Source organism: Tympanuchus pallidicinctus, unplaced genomic scaffold, assembly GCF_026119805.1.
Source record: "Tympanuchus pallidicinctus isolate F22 unplaced genomic scaffold, pur_lepc_1.0 scaffold1, whole genome shotgun sequence".
NCBI lineage: Eukaryota > Metazoa > Chordata > Aves > Galliformes > Phasianidae > Tympanuchus > Tympanuchus pallidicinctus.
The window spans coordinates 61303877-61318638 of NW_026294618.1; the positions used below are offsets into that span (position 1 = coordinate 61303877).

The 14762-nt window shown below is 44.9% G+C and overlaps 1 protein-coding gene across 4 annotated transcripts in view; it reads right to left on the bottom strand.

Moving 5' to 3' along the window:
* The window catches only part of AKAP12 (A-kinase anchoring protein 12), a 31467-nt gene extending 17722 nt beyond the window's left edge, over positions 1–13745 (bottom strand). The window contains exons 1-2 of one of the 4 annotated variants that reach the window (XM_052687528.1): positions 13555–13745; positions 3271–3457 (exon numbers count right to left, since the gene is read on the bottom strand). In XM_052687528.1, the coding sequence (XP_052543488.1) occupies positions 3271–3457; positions 13555–13635 (268 nt within the window). In that variant the 5' untranslated portion in view covers positions 13636–13745. Of the gene's footprint in view, positions 1–371; positions 625–3270; positions 3458–13554 lie in introns of those variants that run through there. The other 3 variants (XM_052687555.1, XM_052687537.1, XM_052687547.1) reach the window with 3 other exon arrangements.
* Positions 13746–14762: the final 1017 nt, after the last annotated feature.

A 14762-nucleotide genomic window follows, 5' to 3' on the forward strand; every position in this document is an offset into this window, starting at 1 on the left:
AAGAACTGTAAGCACCATTAAGTATCTTCAGCCTTGCATCAGAGGTGCCACTTCAAACATGCAATTGAAGTAACAAGAACTTTTAAAACTTCACCAGCTTTTGCTGTGAAATGGTTCCCATTTGGATCAAATACTTACGGCAGAGTTGTTACCTCCTACCCCACGGCTAGGAAACCCATCACTGGTCACACAATACTTGTGAGAGCCCGAGGAGCGCTCCAGCATGCACAACCCAGCGCGCCCCACCCCAGCAAGCTATAAACCCACTGCAGCACAGAGTCACACAGCAAAGCCAGGCACAGCACAGAGAGAAAAAGCAAAAAAATAAAAATAAAAAAAAAGAGAACCAAATAAAAAAAGACAGTGCTTACGTTTTAGTAACGCCACGCTGCCTTACCCGTGATAGTTATGGTCCCCAGCATTTTTAAATTACAGTAATAATAAGAAACTTCCTTCTCACAGTATGCAGTTCCTGATATTCGTGGGTCTGGAGCAGCCTCCTGCCTCAACAGACGCGGCGAGTGGGGCGGACCAAAGCCGTGCTCCCACTGCCTCTCCCCGTCGGCAGCTGCCCGCGGTGGAGGACCATTCCCTCCTCAGCTGTTCCCTGCACAACCGAGGGAGCAAAAAGCGACTAGGGAGTGGGCTGGGCTCTCACGGTACGCCAACAAGGAGCGGGATCCCTCCCCTCGCCTGCGCCAGCACCAATTGCTGGCTACCAGACCTCATGTGAAGCTCTGGAAGTGTTTGGAGGCTGCAGAAGTGCAGTTTAACTATTCTCTTTCCATCACTTCACTGCTGGCAATTAGAGTAACTATGCTCACTCCAAACACTTCTCTTCCCCTCCCACCCCCCTCCCCTTCACACTAAGAAATAACCAGTTTTTGAACAGACTGCTTCAGTTTCAACTTCTGAAACACCTTTCCGAAGCAGCCACACAGTATCCAGGCCAAACCCCCGTGTTACAGTTACAATAATCCTACAGATCGCATTGGGTACCTCCAAAGCTCAGCTGCTGCCCAGGTGCTGGACCAGCCACACACAGCCCTGTGCCTGTGTCCACCAGCACTCCCCAGTTAGCTTCACACAAGAGCAACATTGGTGATCAGTTTTGGCTCTCTGCAACAATCTGCCAAATGTGAGACTCAAATAATGACCCAAGTGAGATGAGGAGCATGCCCACTATGCATATGTATTTTCTCAATTCCTTCACCATAAGCAATTAACCCCATTGCCACAATGCTTTATTTCTGATTTTAAAGAGTTAACAAGCAAAGCGAAACAAAGAAATGTAGAATTCAGTGATTTCTCTCTCTCACTGGAAACAGATTTCTCTGAATGAAGTGTGTAAAAGATACTTCCCCCCCACCTTTAGTCATCTGCTTAAGGACATGTGGACCAGACACTGCAGGATGGATACAAAGAGAAATGGATATCTGAATGTAGCATTCACTTGAAGAACCAGATTTGTCAGTGCTTTAACAATTTCTCCTCTCTATGGATGCTGTTGTCACCAACTACTGATAGCAGAAAATATGCGCTGCATCCCCTCCATAAGGGCTTTTTTTTTTTTATTTCACAAGTTTAAAACTGAGAGCAAATCCATGGAATTTATGCTTTCATATAAATCTTGCTACTGCTTAGGTGCGATTCCATTCAACAGTCATCATGCAACCACATGAGAGGTGATATTAAAGAAAGTAAAGCCTTTTTGGGCTATCTACTCAAGTAAACATTCCCAACGCTGTGTCCATAAAGCATCATTCATCACCTATAATCACCTGCATCTCAGCTCTTCTTTATTACACATCTTAAGAACACAATGTCTGTACAACTAAAGCTACAACTCATAATCAAATCAATAAAAATTACTTTGACTATTAACTTGAAATTCATGCCTTTTTAAAGTCCTTTTCTATTACTTGATCCAGAATTATTCCATAACTTCATCTAGAACTTGAATAACATGAAATCTACAGACTATTTCAAATTATTGGGTAATTTCTACTCCTTAATAACTTTTGAGTATCTTTTCTCATCCCTATCCACTACAGGATATTTTAAAAGGGAACAGTTCTTAACACGAGTGAAAGAGAAAATACACTGCATCCCAGTGTTACAGTGCCCAAAGACTCTACAAAAAGGATAAAGAATAAGGTGCAAAAGCTCAACATAAAACTAAATATGGTGAATTTTCTATTGGGATATCAGCAATGGCAATTAATCTGAAGTTGTAGTAAAAAACTGCCTTTACTAGAATTCAAAACCCAGAAAATATGAAGGGCAACACAACTGCCAGAAGCCACTCCAGAGGCTGACACTGAAAAATGTGGTCCCTCCTCCTTTCCTCCCCATCCCTCCCCTGCTCCCTCATTCCACAGCATTCATTGTCTGCTCCGACCAGATCTCACCCCCCCTTCCCACCGCCTTGCTGAGAAGGTCAGCCCACAGCTGGGTCCTGGAAGCTGATGCCTCCCAGTGCTGGAAGAAGCAGGAACAAAAGTCTGGCAAGGGCAGGAACAGAGGAACAAGCAGCACAGTGGCAGGGCAGGAGAGATTCCCAGGAGAGAGCACACAGGGAGTCCCCCCCCAGTAACACACATTTGGGAGATCAAAATACAAAGCTGATTAAAATGTGTATGAAAGAGAGCTTTAATCAAAAGAAAACCAATGGATCAGCTGGCTGTCACTTCTTGTGAGTTCAAAATAGTTTTTCAAAAGCCAGCTGGATATTGTTCTGGGCAGCCTGGTCCCAGCAGCCCTGCCTGGGCAAAGCCTGGAGTAGAGGGCCTCCTGAGATCCTTCCCACCTCAATCAGTCCATTATTAACATCAATATCATGAATGAATATATTAAAATATAATTTAAAAAAAAAAAAAAAAACGGTGAAAGAAGAGATAGGTCTACACAGCATGAAACGCTAACACAGGAAGTGGAAATTGAGCTGTTACTTCAGGCAAATGCTCAAGACATTGATAGCAAGCAGAGGTATTTCAGAGCAGCACTATGGGAAAGGAAACACCCCAAAGGCAGAAAAAATGGCATCCTATTCTGCTTACAGCCTCAGCCATAACTTGTTTGGTACCTGAACTCTGACATAAAGAAATGCATCCCCATAAAATAACACTCTAGAAGCACCTGAGTAACCCAGGGGCCACCTGAGCAACTACCTATTCATTAGTTGAGGCCAGCTGAGCCTCATGTCAACTTCTCACTCTGTTTAGCATCCAGCTTCTAAGATCAGATCATTAAACACAGGTATTTACTTACTGCTTGTTGTGAAGGCTTCCACACGCTGTTCAGGGGGCTCTTGGAGTGGTGAAGTCACCTCTGGCTGCTGCCCAGTCAGCTCCTGAAGTGTCGTAACATCTCCTGGTTGCTGAGGCTCCTGTGGTGGGACTTCAAGCTCCAAGTTGTCTTCATTAATATCAGGTACAGGTGAACTTGCATCTAAGGCCTGGACAGTCACAAATCAGATGAAGAATGGTAGCAGAGGAGAAAGAAGAAGAAAGAAAAAGTATAATCAGTATCAGGTTAGCTTTTTTAGTACAAAGCATTGTTCTTCCTTTCTCATTTTGGGTATATGCATGCACACATTTGGAAGAATACTTCTATGCTTCTGTGTAGCATCACTTCTTTTTTAAGATTATTAACTTCAATAAATCAAAACACTACTGTGAGAAAAATAAGAGACAGACCGTAATCTGGGATTATTTATTGTACTCCTCTCCTGCATGAAGTATGAGGAAGAGGCAGGTCTTACAGACAGCCCTATAACCTTGTGTAAAAATACATTTCTAGTGTATCTTCTAGCATGGAGGAAAGCGTTGGGATAACAAGAATCTTGCTAATGGAAAGATAATTTCCATTCTTCAAGTTGTTTGGCACAATTGCTCTGATGTAGGCAGAATTCTTGTATATATTTCAGCCTTTGGTATTGCTCCTCTGCTCACGTACTTATCTCATGATCATAAGCAGTATAGTTACAGGAAAAAAAAAAAAAAAAAAACAAACAACTATTCAAGACAGAAAGTATCCATATAAATCCCATGTGGAAATTCAGTGAAACTAGGATTAAAACTAGAGTTTCAGAGCCTCAGTTACTAGGTAGAGCTCATTCTTAACCGAGAAAACAAGTCTACAATATTTCAGGACTCCACACTATAATATTTGAAGCTTTTTTCCTAAATTAGTCATTTTGAAAAAACCTCTCCTTCAGTTTCTATATTTGATACATTTTAATCACCTCCAGGATGTCTGTAGGCTTGTCATGTAACAAAGGAAGAGATTTTTAAAATAAAAACATACCTAAATTAAATTGTGTTACATACCTAAATTAAGTTGTGTTATGATCACTTAAAAGAAAACAAAAACAACTCCCTCTATACACACTTCTTTACCTTTTGTTTGTTTAATTAATTAGATATCCAACTGATCGTATTCCCCTCCAACAGAAGCTGTTTCAACTAATTAGACACATCTCAAACCTCTGCTCCTGAAGTGCAAGTCTAAAGTTCCTCTGATGGAAAAGCAAACCTTAATTACACATCATTTTCTTATTACCCTGCTGTATTCCCAAAATACTGGCATTGAAGACTTGTTAATTAAGTGAAGGAATCACAGACGCACCCCATCTTCCAATGTAATGCAACATCCAAACACACGAAGCACCAACCTGGGATCAGAAAGACGACATGCTCTTGATGAGCATCTTCCAAAACAGCACTTCAAAAAGGTTCTGAATGGGCAGAGCTATTTACTTATTTTTAGTAACAATTGGCTTGCTGCAGTGAAATTCCAAATCAACACACAATGTGCCAGGAAAAGGGCTTCCCTCTTATCTTTCAGCTTCCTTTTCACGTGCCAGGCTAGATACGAGCAAAGTGCCACACAGGCGAGGAACATGCATTAGGCTTCCCAATCTCCAGTTCAGAAGCCCTTAATTAAGCCAAATTGTTTCCACCTGGTGTTGCTGCACTCCTCAAAGCTGCCTTTCACAGCCACATAATCCACCTCAGGAAAAAGGACACCATTCTGCATCACTGCCAATACCACAGATGGAATAATTTGGCTTCAGAGTTTTCACATGCTGAGACCAGATATTAAATAGAAGAAATACGGAATGGCTCAACACTCGGATTGCAATCCCACTTCTCACATCATCCTGTTCATAAATCTAAAACACAGGAACTCAGAAGGAATAAAAATGCCAGGGCACTGAACAAAAGGATGTAAACTCTGAGTCGATCTTTCGCAATTGCAAACAGCGTTAATTGAATGGGTAAGAACCAATTAAAAACTACAGACAAAGAGACACAGAAAATAACAGACTAATTTTTAAATTAACTTGAGACTCCTCATTAGAAATTTTAAAGACTGTTGGTTTTTGTTTTGTTTTGTTTTTTAAATATACATACTACATTGCAGTCATTTGTTCTTTTTTATACTTTTACTCCTGCAAACACCAAAACAACCTTAACTTTACTAGTTAGGCACTTAGCTAACTGCAGATAAATCCATGGATGGATATCTCAAGGAGACACGCTCAGACTTAGCACCAACAACTCTTAGAATTCACAAGAAAAGCAACAGCTCTGAGTATTTTAGCATTCCTCACCTTGTCAAAAAATGCCTTTGCCTTTCTTTTCACATTTCCAATAAGCCATCTAAAGCTAGACATATTTGTAGAATTATAGAATGCCCTGAATTGGAAGGGACCCACAAGAATCATTGAGTTCTACCCCTGGCTCCAAACAGCATCACCCAAAAATCAAATCCTGTGTCTGAGATTGTTGCCCAAACACTCTTTGAACTCCAGCTCGTGGGGCCGTGCCCACTGCCCTGGGCAGCCTGTTCCATGCCCACCAGCCTCTGATGCAGATCCTTTCCCTAATCCCCAGCTGCCCCTCCCCGACACAGCTCCATGCAGTTCCCTGTCACTGACACAGAGAGCAGAGCTCAGCTCCCCTCACAGAGAGCTGCAGCCACCATCAGGGCTCCTGTCAGCTCCTCTGCTCTGGGCTGACCCAACTCAGGGACCTCTGCTGCACCTCACAAACCTTGCATTCCAGACCCTTCATCATCTCTTTAGCCCTCCTCTGGATGCTCTGTACAGTTTTCTGTCCTTATGTTGTGATGATCATACCTGCACCCAGTAGCAGGTGAGACCACACAGCACAGAGTCTCAGGAGACAACCCCTCCCCTTGGCTGTGGCAGTGCTGGGCCTGATGCACACCCCCCAGAGTACAGCTGGCCCTTCTGGCTGCCAGGACACATACACAAATTGTAGAATTCAAATAAGTAGCCAATATGGGTCTGTGGACTCCAGAAGAAGATGAGGTATATAGGAATTAGGTACCTCAACACAGTACAACTTGTCTCCTTCTTAAACCAAACCAACAGCGAAATCACAAGCTATTATCACAGTTGATCCCTCAGTCCTTTATTTATTCTACAGTTGCAATGAGTTTAGGAAAATAGTGACTACATATCATTTCAAACAAACATGATCAAAATTCAGAAGTCATTGGATCTAGTAAATAACACTTTCCACCTACCAAATGTGATGATACTTTCTTGTATGAAGAACAGCAAAATTCTTACATTTCATTCTAAACAATACTAAATGCTAAGACCAGAAGCAGATTTTTCTATCAGCTCGTACAATTATAACTTTTTTTCCTCTCTGTACATCAATTGGTTTTGAAAGTAGAACATATATTTCAAAATATGGTCAGACATAAATATATGAAAAACTCAGTAATTACAAATTTGACCAGATTCACAGCACAACCCTGCCCTTCCAGGGTGCAGTGACTACTTTAGCCCAGCCTCTAGGAAAAGATTATGATGTGATTCTTGGCCACTGGAGGGCAAATTTAGATTTCCAAATCAAGTAGTCTCTTTACTTACACAAAGTAAAATACCAAAACTGATAAAACAATATTTTTTTCACAAATTAAAATGCGTACAAAGGAGAAGAAAATATGTACCTTTTGGAGCAAGGAGGGCTCATAATGCAAATGGAGATGACAGCAGTTAGGTTTTTTTTTTTTTTTTTTCCTCAAGTTTCTGTTCTGAGAAAAGTTGCTCACGCTCTTTATGAGGGTCAGTGCAGTCTGTCCCACTGCATTAGTTCTTGAAAGAAACTAATTTCAATCTTCACTCACATTAACTGCTTCATTTCTCTGCAAGGATCTGAAGCACAGTTTAGACCAATTATCTCCAATTTACTAGCTGTGTTCTTAATTCCACTGAGAATAGCAATAAAGCCTAGTTGAATATACAGTCAAAGTTTAGAGAGAAGGGTGAAAAAACCTTGAAGATGAAAGTTTTGAGTATCTGATTGTTCTACACTTTATTTACCTACAAGTAAAGACATTACTGTTGGTACATTTATTAGTATTTATCAGGTTTCCATGGCACCCATTCATAGCTCTCCCTGGATTATGAATTAGCTTATGAATGTGTTGTCGCATAAATGCAGCAGAAACTGAAAAGACATGGTTATCCAGTTCACTGGTCCTTCTGTTTGATCACTCTCAAAAAACAAAGAGCCATCAGTGATGGAACACTTTTGCTTCTGTCATGCTGCTTCTATAAATCACGCAAATAATTTCTGAAGACTTCCCTCATACCCTCAGCAAAGACAGAAGCCAGACACTGATGCACAGCTAGTCAGACTAAAACGAACACAGCTTGTTGACCACATCAATCTCAATCTCACCTACATTGGTTTCTGCTCCATTCTTTAAATATGGAAGTCTAATGGTTGGGCCCAGCATTAAATGTATACACCATCCATAAAGATAACGTCAAGAACCACATGAGGTGTGGATTAACAGAAGATCACTGATTGCTTATTTTGTGTTAGAGCATGCTTCACTCATTTGTTCACTAGCATGAATGGTCTAGCACTACGCAGCCTCTTCCCCCACCAGGAATCATCATTCCCAGCATTCCTTATACCAGACCCAAATCATTCCAAGGATTCCTCATACCAGGACCAAACACACCAGGGTTAATTTTGCCTCATTCCGTTAATCCTGCTACACAGATTCTACGTTAGATTACTAAAATAGCCAGATCCAGCTGTCTGAACAACTGAGCAAACTAACATAAAGGTCTCTAGTATTTTTCCAGAAGTTTAATTCTGAAACTTTGAGAAAGCTTACAGTAGTTTGGTCAACTGAGGAATTCAGCTCCTTACACACAATGATTCACTGAAATGTCTGCAAACAACAGTATTTGGGGGGTGGGGGGGAAACAAAAAAACAGAGACCAAACACAAAACCAGAACAATCTACCCCTGAATTTAGGTCATTCCAGCTCTTTGTTCACAGTAGGTTGTCTTGTTTCACATTTGTTAAGGATTGCAAGTCCATGGGACACTACAAGTTGCACATGGAGATAACAGAAGGCCCTTATTCTATAAGGCACATACTTAATCTCAGTACATTTTTTTGTTTGCTTGTTTACAACTCCCACAGATGAAGTCAAGAGTCTTCTCCTTACCTTTTACTCCTCAGAATTATCACCTTCCGTTCCAGCTCTCAGTCTGGCTTAGTTGTGACATCTTCTTATCAGTGATTCCCCTCTTGGCTAAAATAAAACTGATGGTTTTATTCCCAAACCATCTCTGCAATCCTTTTGAGACTTGTAAAGGAAGTGCTACTCTCATGCTGTCACTCTGGTTCATACTGTAAGCCTGAATCAACACTAGGTCTCACACCTCTCAACTCCTTCTGCATAGCCATCCTAGGATACAACTAAGGCAGCACCCTAACAGTTAGAAGGCCAGAGCACAAAGCAGGCTTCCATAACTAAACACATGGCTTGCATTTCCAACCAGAATGATTTCCAAAGACTGTGTCACTCCTCTTTGCATCTCTTTAGCTTCTCCATCACATCAAACGCAAACTAATTGCCTCAGCCTTCAAAGCACCCGACACTCCCTCTGCCGCCTCCTTCTTATCTCCTGTGTGATTAGGGGTTATTTCACGCTTTCAGTGGATCCCTGACACCAATTTCCATTGTGCATTTTTTCAATTAAGCACCTTTGTGCTCTCTCCTAAGTCACCCCACAGGCGGAACTCCAAACATCAGCACACAACGACATCATTACCTTCCTTCCAGGTCTGAGCAAGTGCTCAAGAGAGAAGCCAGCCCTGTCCTACCAGGAGTTCCCTGTAGCTTGCCTCTGGGCCAAACACTTCTAACTCGATTGCTTTTTAACTAGGGCCTTTAAAGATGCTGTTTAAGGAAGTTCCTCTGGTACTTGATTAAGTTTTACTACCAATAATGTACAACTCGCTTGTATTTTCAAGGCTGGCTCAGCCCCGCCCTGTCACCAGCACACAGTTGTTAAAACAGCAGATGTATGTCTGTCACAGCTGTTATTTGTCATGCATGCAGACAATAAGACATTCTGACATCTCAGTTGGTAACCTCTTTAGAAGAGACAGTTCCAAATATTTACTGTCTAGCAGACACTTGCTCTCATTATAAGGCAGGTAGCGTAATAAAGTTACTGCTCAGAAATGGGAATTACCCAGAAAACAGTTTGAATGATCGCTGCTCTTGAGCAGAGGCCCTTGCATGGGAGCAAGCCAGGAATTCGCCACACTAGATTTTAAAGCCATCAAAATTCCCGCAGAACATTATCTTTGCCAAACTTCTATTTTGCTGCAAGAACAGCTTGATGCTCTGCCAGGGTTTTCTTTCTGGATTCTACCTTTAAAACCTTTCCAATGCAGAGGCAGTCAGCTGCTTCAACACAGCCCTCTGCTTTCCCAGCAGGACCACAAAAAGAAACCTGCATTAAAATCAGTACCCTGGACTTCTAAATGAGATAAAAACACGGTGGATCACACATGCTCTGTCTGAGACATCAGCAGCATGACACAGCTCTCCTAGCACTGACCATGCAGCCTGTAGCTACATTCCTCTCACTGAGCCTGAGGGCACTGCTCCGAGGGGCAACAAATCAGCACATCTCCGCACTCCCTCTTTGGATTCTCAGCATAGGAATGGGAAGCCAGACAAGAGGAGCATCCCTGCTATGAACAGGGAACAAGCTCACCCGTTAAATATGATGGCACCATGCATGTTCTTGGCTGCAACCAAGAACGGCATCACCTCAGTCCCGCTTGCTTGCTCTCATCATCTGCTGCCTCCTTTGCCCCAGCAGCCAGCACACTTTGCTAAAATGTTGGGGGAACGGTGGTACCAAAGAAGTCAAGCAACTTCCTATGCTGCCTGTTTGCTGAAGGAGCTCACTAAGTGCCAGAAACCACCAGTGGAAGCCTCAGGCTGGGAAGGAGATGGGAATACAGGGCCTGTGCTGACGGGTACCTCAAAGCTAGCTCTTCTTAAGCCCTTCTCAGGCCAATCTTTGGTTCACCGTGCTACTCAGGACAGAGTAACAGACAGGTTTCAGCGGCACTGGTGGGAAGGGTCTTCATTCCTCTCCTGCCCCACACACCCAGATATCTGCCACAGGTGTTTGCCCCATCATGGCTCTGGGTCTCAACTGGGCATTATGAGGCAAACAAATCCACTAATACTTCAGGAAACTTGTCCAGTGCAAAAACCTCCCTACTGTTTTCTGAAGGTTTGATGAGTTTGCTTGGTTTATGGAAACCTAAGGTGAGCACCAGTGTGACACAGGGCTGTATTGCATCAAATACTTTGGGTCAAAGCAGGGAAGATGGGCAGGGCATGAAGAAAACATTAGGTGAAGAGTGGTATTTCTTCTGAAAGGGCCAGGAAATACCTAAATCAGATGAACCTTCTGTGGGACAATGTCCTGCTCACTTATTTCAGCAACACTGTAGGCACTGCTGCACAAATCCAATGAATTCAATCCAGACATGTGAACGGGTTAATACCTCCATCTACCTGTCATTGCTCCCTGCAGAGGGTCTTCCCACAGTATTGTGCACAGCTGTGCACAATAAGGATCTATTACAAAAACAGACAAACAAAAAAAAAAACCAACAACAAGAAAACAGCCACCAATTTCAAGTCTCACTGCAATGCTAGATTAGAAACTCTGGAGCTACTTTAGGTGCAAATCAGCAGCAATTTGTGAAAAGTTAGGGCTAGCACCTGGGATCCTAACTCCTTCAGCCTACGTTTAATCTGCAGTACTTGCAAAACAGCACCCAAAGGCTCTCAAATATCTTTTCTGCCATAGTAGCCCAAATGCTTCACACGCCATCTGACATCTCCAGGGCTGCAGAAGTGAAACACAGGCCCACGTGCTCCCCCTTGCAGTAACCAGGACACCTCGAGACCTGGTATTCAGCCAAAGAGTCACATGGGGATAACAAGGCAACCTAAAGACTGTAAATTCGGGCCTTTCTCAGAGAAAAAGCAAACAGGTTTTCATCTAGGGCAAAATAGGACTACTATGAAATACTGATTAAATATTCTGAGGCGTTTCAAGTGATGAGGAAGCAGAACTGCCATGAAATTTTATACTGCCTATTGTAACAGTTGCCCAGACAATGTATCTGAAATTTACTTGCCAAGGCTCGCTCAAATTGGATTACATAAAGGCCAGTTCTTCAAATTTTTCATTAAAAAGAGCTGGGATGAGTGCTTTAATTTTCAAAAGCATGAGAAGGGAGACCATCCTTTAAAATGACACCAGTGGTTTTTTCTTTTTTTTTTTGCAAACACATTAGCTCTTTGATAGATTTCTCCAGGGGCACCGCATGATCTGGTGATTTTCACGTTCAGAGAGCTGAAAGGAACAGTTATGAAAAACTGTGTCATGAATCTGCATGAAACAATCTCACTGTGGTAAGAACAGAATAAGGGAGATATGAAAAAGAAAAAAAAAAAGAAGTAGGACTGAACTTCATTAAAACTTTGATTTAAAGTAAGAGAAGAAAAAAAAAAACAGCTGCTCTAGGAAAACCACCATCACAGAACTTCTTACAGCAATGATGCACCAAGAGAACTTCCCCACCTTTAATCAACTTGAACGACAAAACCAAACTATTGGAAAACACGCTTCCTAAAGAACAGAAGATATAAACCACAGTATTTAGAACCAGTCAAGTCTGCCTTGGAGAACAGCATCAATGGCATCTCCTTTTTCTTGCATTAGTTCCCATGAATGGATAAACACGACTATGAATATTGCAGCCCTTCTCAAAGTCAGGTTATCTTTGCTTTAAAACAATCCCTGCGACCAAAGACTCGCCCTCCAAATTCACCACTGTCTACATTTCAGCATTTGAATTCTAAAGCAGCTCAACACAACTGCTAAATATTTTGTTAACCAACACCAATCCCTACTGCTTATTTGGTTAAAAAGAAAATAAAATAAATCTCAGTTAATTCAAAGTTCGCTCTCAATGTGGTTTTCAAATCTGTCAAAACACGCACAAGGAGGTCTAGTGGAAGGCAGGAACTATGGGAAATTCAACTTGAAAGTTAAATCTGAACCACAAGGTCAAAGAAACAAAGTCATAACCCGTTCTCAAGCTCCAACACACCCACACGCCCGCTCACAGAAACTTGGAGTGCTCTGAGGATCCAACCTCGGATCAGGCTGCACAGCGGACTCCGGGCATAACGTCGCATTATGTCTCCCCTAACAACTAACGTCTAACCCCAACACGATGCTATGTAAACACGTAGATACACATAACCTCCCTTTCAGTCCCAGAATCCCCTCAACACGCCTATTCCAGAAGGATAAATGGCTTCATTCATAATCTATTTTTAAACACTAGACGTTTTAAAAGAATTTCTTTCAATTCTTCAACGTCTTTATTTAAAATAACACAGGCTCGAACCCCGATCCCTCCCACCCCCGTTGGTTGCGGGCCGCTGCCGAATCCGTGGGGGCTCTATTCGACTCCGTGCCACCGGGGAGCGCCGCAGCCACCGCCCGCACCGCGACCCCGCGCCTCCTCCCCGCCCGGCTCTGCTCGGGGGGGCTGCGGCGGGCCCGATGCGGGACTGGGAGGAGAGTGGGGGGGGATGTGAGAGGAGGGACGCTGGAGTCCAGGAGGGGAAACTTGGCGTTGGGAGGGTCCCTGCTGCAGCCCCCCGACGCGCCTCCCAGCCGCATCCTCGAGAGAGATGGGGAGGAAAAAAAAAAAAAAAGAAAAGAAAAAAAAAAAAAGAAAAAGAAAAAGAAAGGAAAAGGAAAGAAAAGAAAAACAAGAAGAAAGGCTGTGGGAGCCCTGGGTACCACAGCAGCGGCCGAAGGACCGCAGTCAGGAGGGCTCCTAGCACAGCACTGCCCCGGCTGGGTGCAGCCCTCTCCCCCCGCAGCCGCACACAAAAGCGTCGCCACCGCCACCACTGCTGCTGCTGCCGCCGCCCCCACCCGGCCCCGCCGCCCTCGCCCCCCGCCGCCGTGAGTTTTATGACTGCGGCGCTGCCCGTGGCGCAGACCCGGCCCAACCGCCCCCCGCCCGGCCCCCAGGATCCCGCCGACCCCGGCAGGTGCCCGCCGGCGCGCAGGAAACTTTCCCCGCGCCGCGGAGCCGCCGCCCGCCTCTTCCAGCCCCGCAACGCCCCGGCCTTACCTTGGCGGGCTCCGGGGGGGCGGCGGCGGCCCCGTCCTCCTGTGGCGGGGCGGACGGCTCGGCGGAGCTGCCGGCGCCCATGGCGCTGCCCCGCACAGCCGAGCGGAGTGGAGCGGAGCGGCAGAGACTCGGGGGGCGGCGGCGGTGCGGCCGGGAATGAAGGAGCGCAGCTCTCTGCGAACTCCTTTAGGGAGCGAAAGGAGGGAGGGAAAAAAAAAAAAAAAAAAGCGAGAGAGAGGGAGGAAAATCACCTCCGCCCCTGGTCCCCCCGCCCGTCTCCCGCTTGCTCCATCACATGAGCAGAGCCCCAGACACGCCTTGCAGCATCGAGCCGGGCTGATAAGGAGCAGCGGCGACGGAGGAGGGGGGAGGGGGGCAGCGCCCTGCCCGCCGCCCGGGGCCTCTCTCTTCTCTTCTCTCTCGTGGGCACCGCCGGGGCGGGAGCCCTGCCCGGACCCCAGACCCAGCCCGCGGCCGTTCCCCTGCGCTGACTCAGTTCTTTTACCTCCCCCTCCGCCCACCGAAACCGAGCCGGCGCCCGCCAATGCCCTCGGGGCGCTCCGGCCAGGGGCTGCCCCACGGTGGGCTCGGGGCCCCTTCGCTACCAGCGCCCGGAGGTTGACGACCTCAGCCGTGAGGGTCGCCAGGGGCATGTCTGGGCTGCGGCTGGTGCAGAGCAAGCAGGGATCTATGCCTTAACGGGGTACCACGCTGCAGGCTTTCTATTTTATTTTTTTTTTTTCCATGCGGCACAGGTTCTCATTGATTAATTCCTGCTAGACTGCATGGCGAGCTAAGCAGGCAACGTGGTAGCTTCCTTCCCGACCCAGACACACGCATACTGTGCCTCACTTCCATATGCCACAGGAGTGGGACCAACGTGCACACAGCACGCCCATCCAAAAGGACCCCCAGGGAAATGACACGTACACTGAGATAAACCAACCACGGTGTTGTGTTGCCAGAGGGAGCCGCTCCCTGTGAATCCCCCCATCTTCCACTGAGTTCATAGTTCAAATCAGATATTGGGGACATTTTCCTTTAGAAAATGTGAAACAACCCTCATCCATTGAATCACTGGATTATTCAGGTGTATATATATTATATATACATACATATGTATATATTCTCTTAACAATTTGTTCTGTTAATTGCCTGCTGTCTGCACATAGTCAGCTTTTTATGTAAAGCCATCAGGCCACACCAAG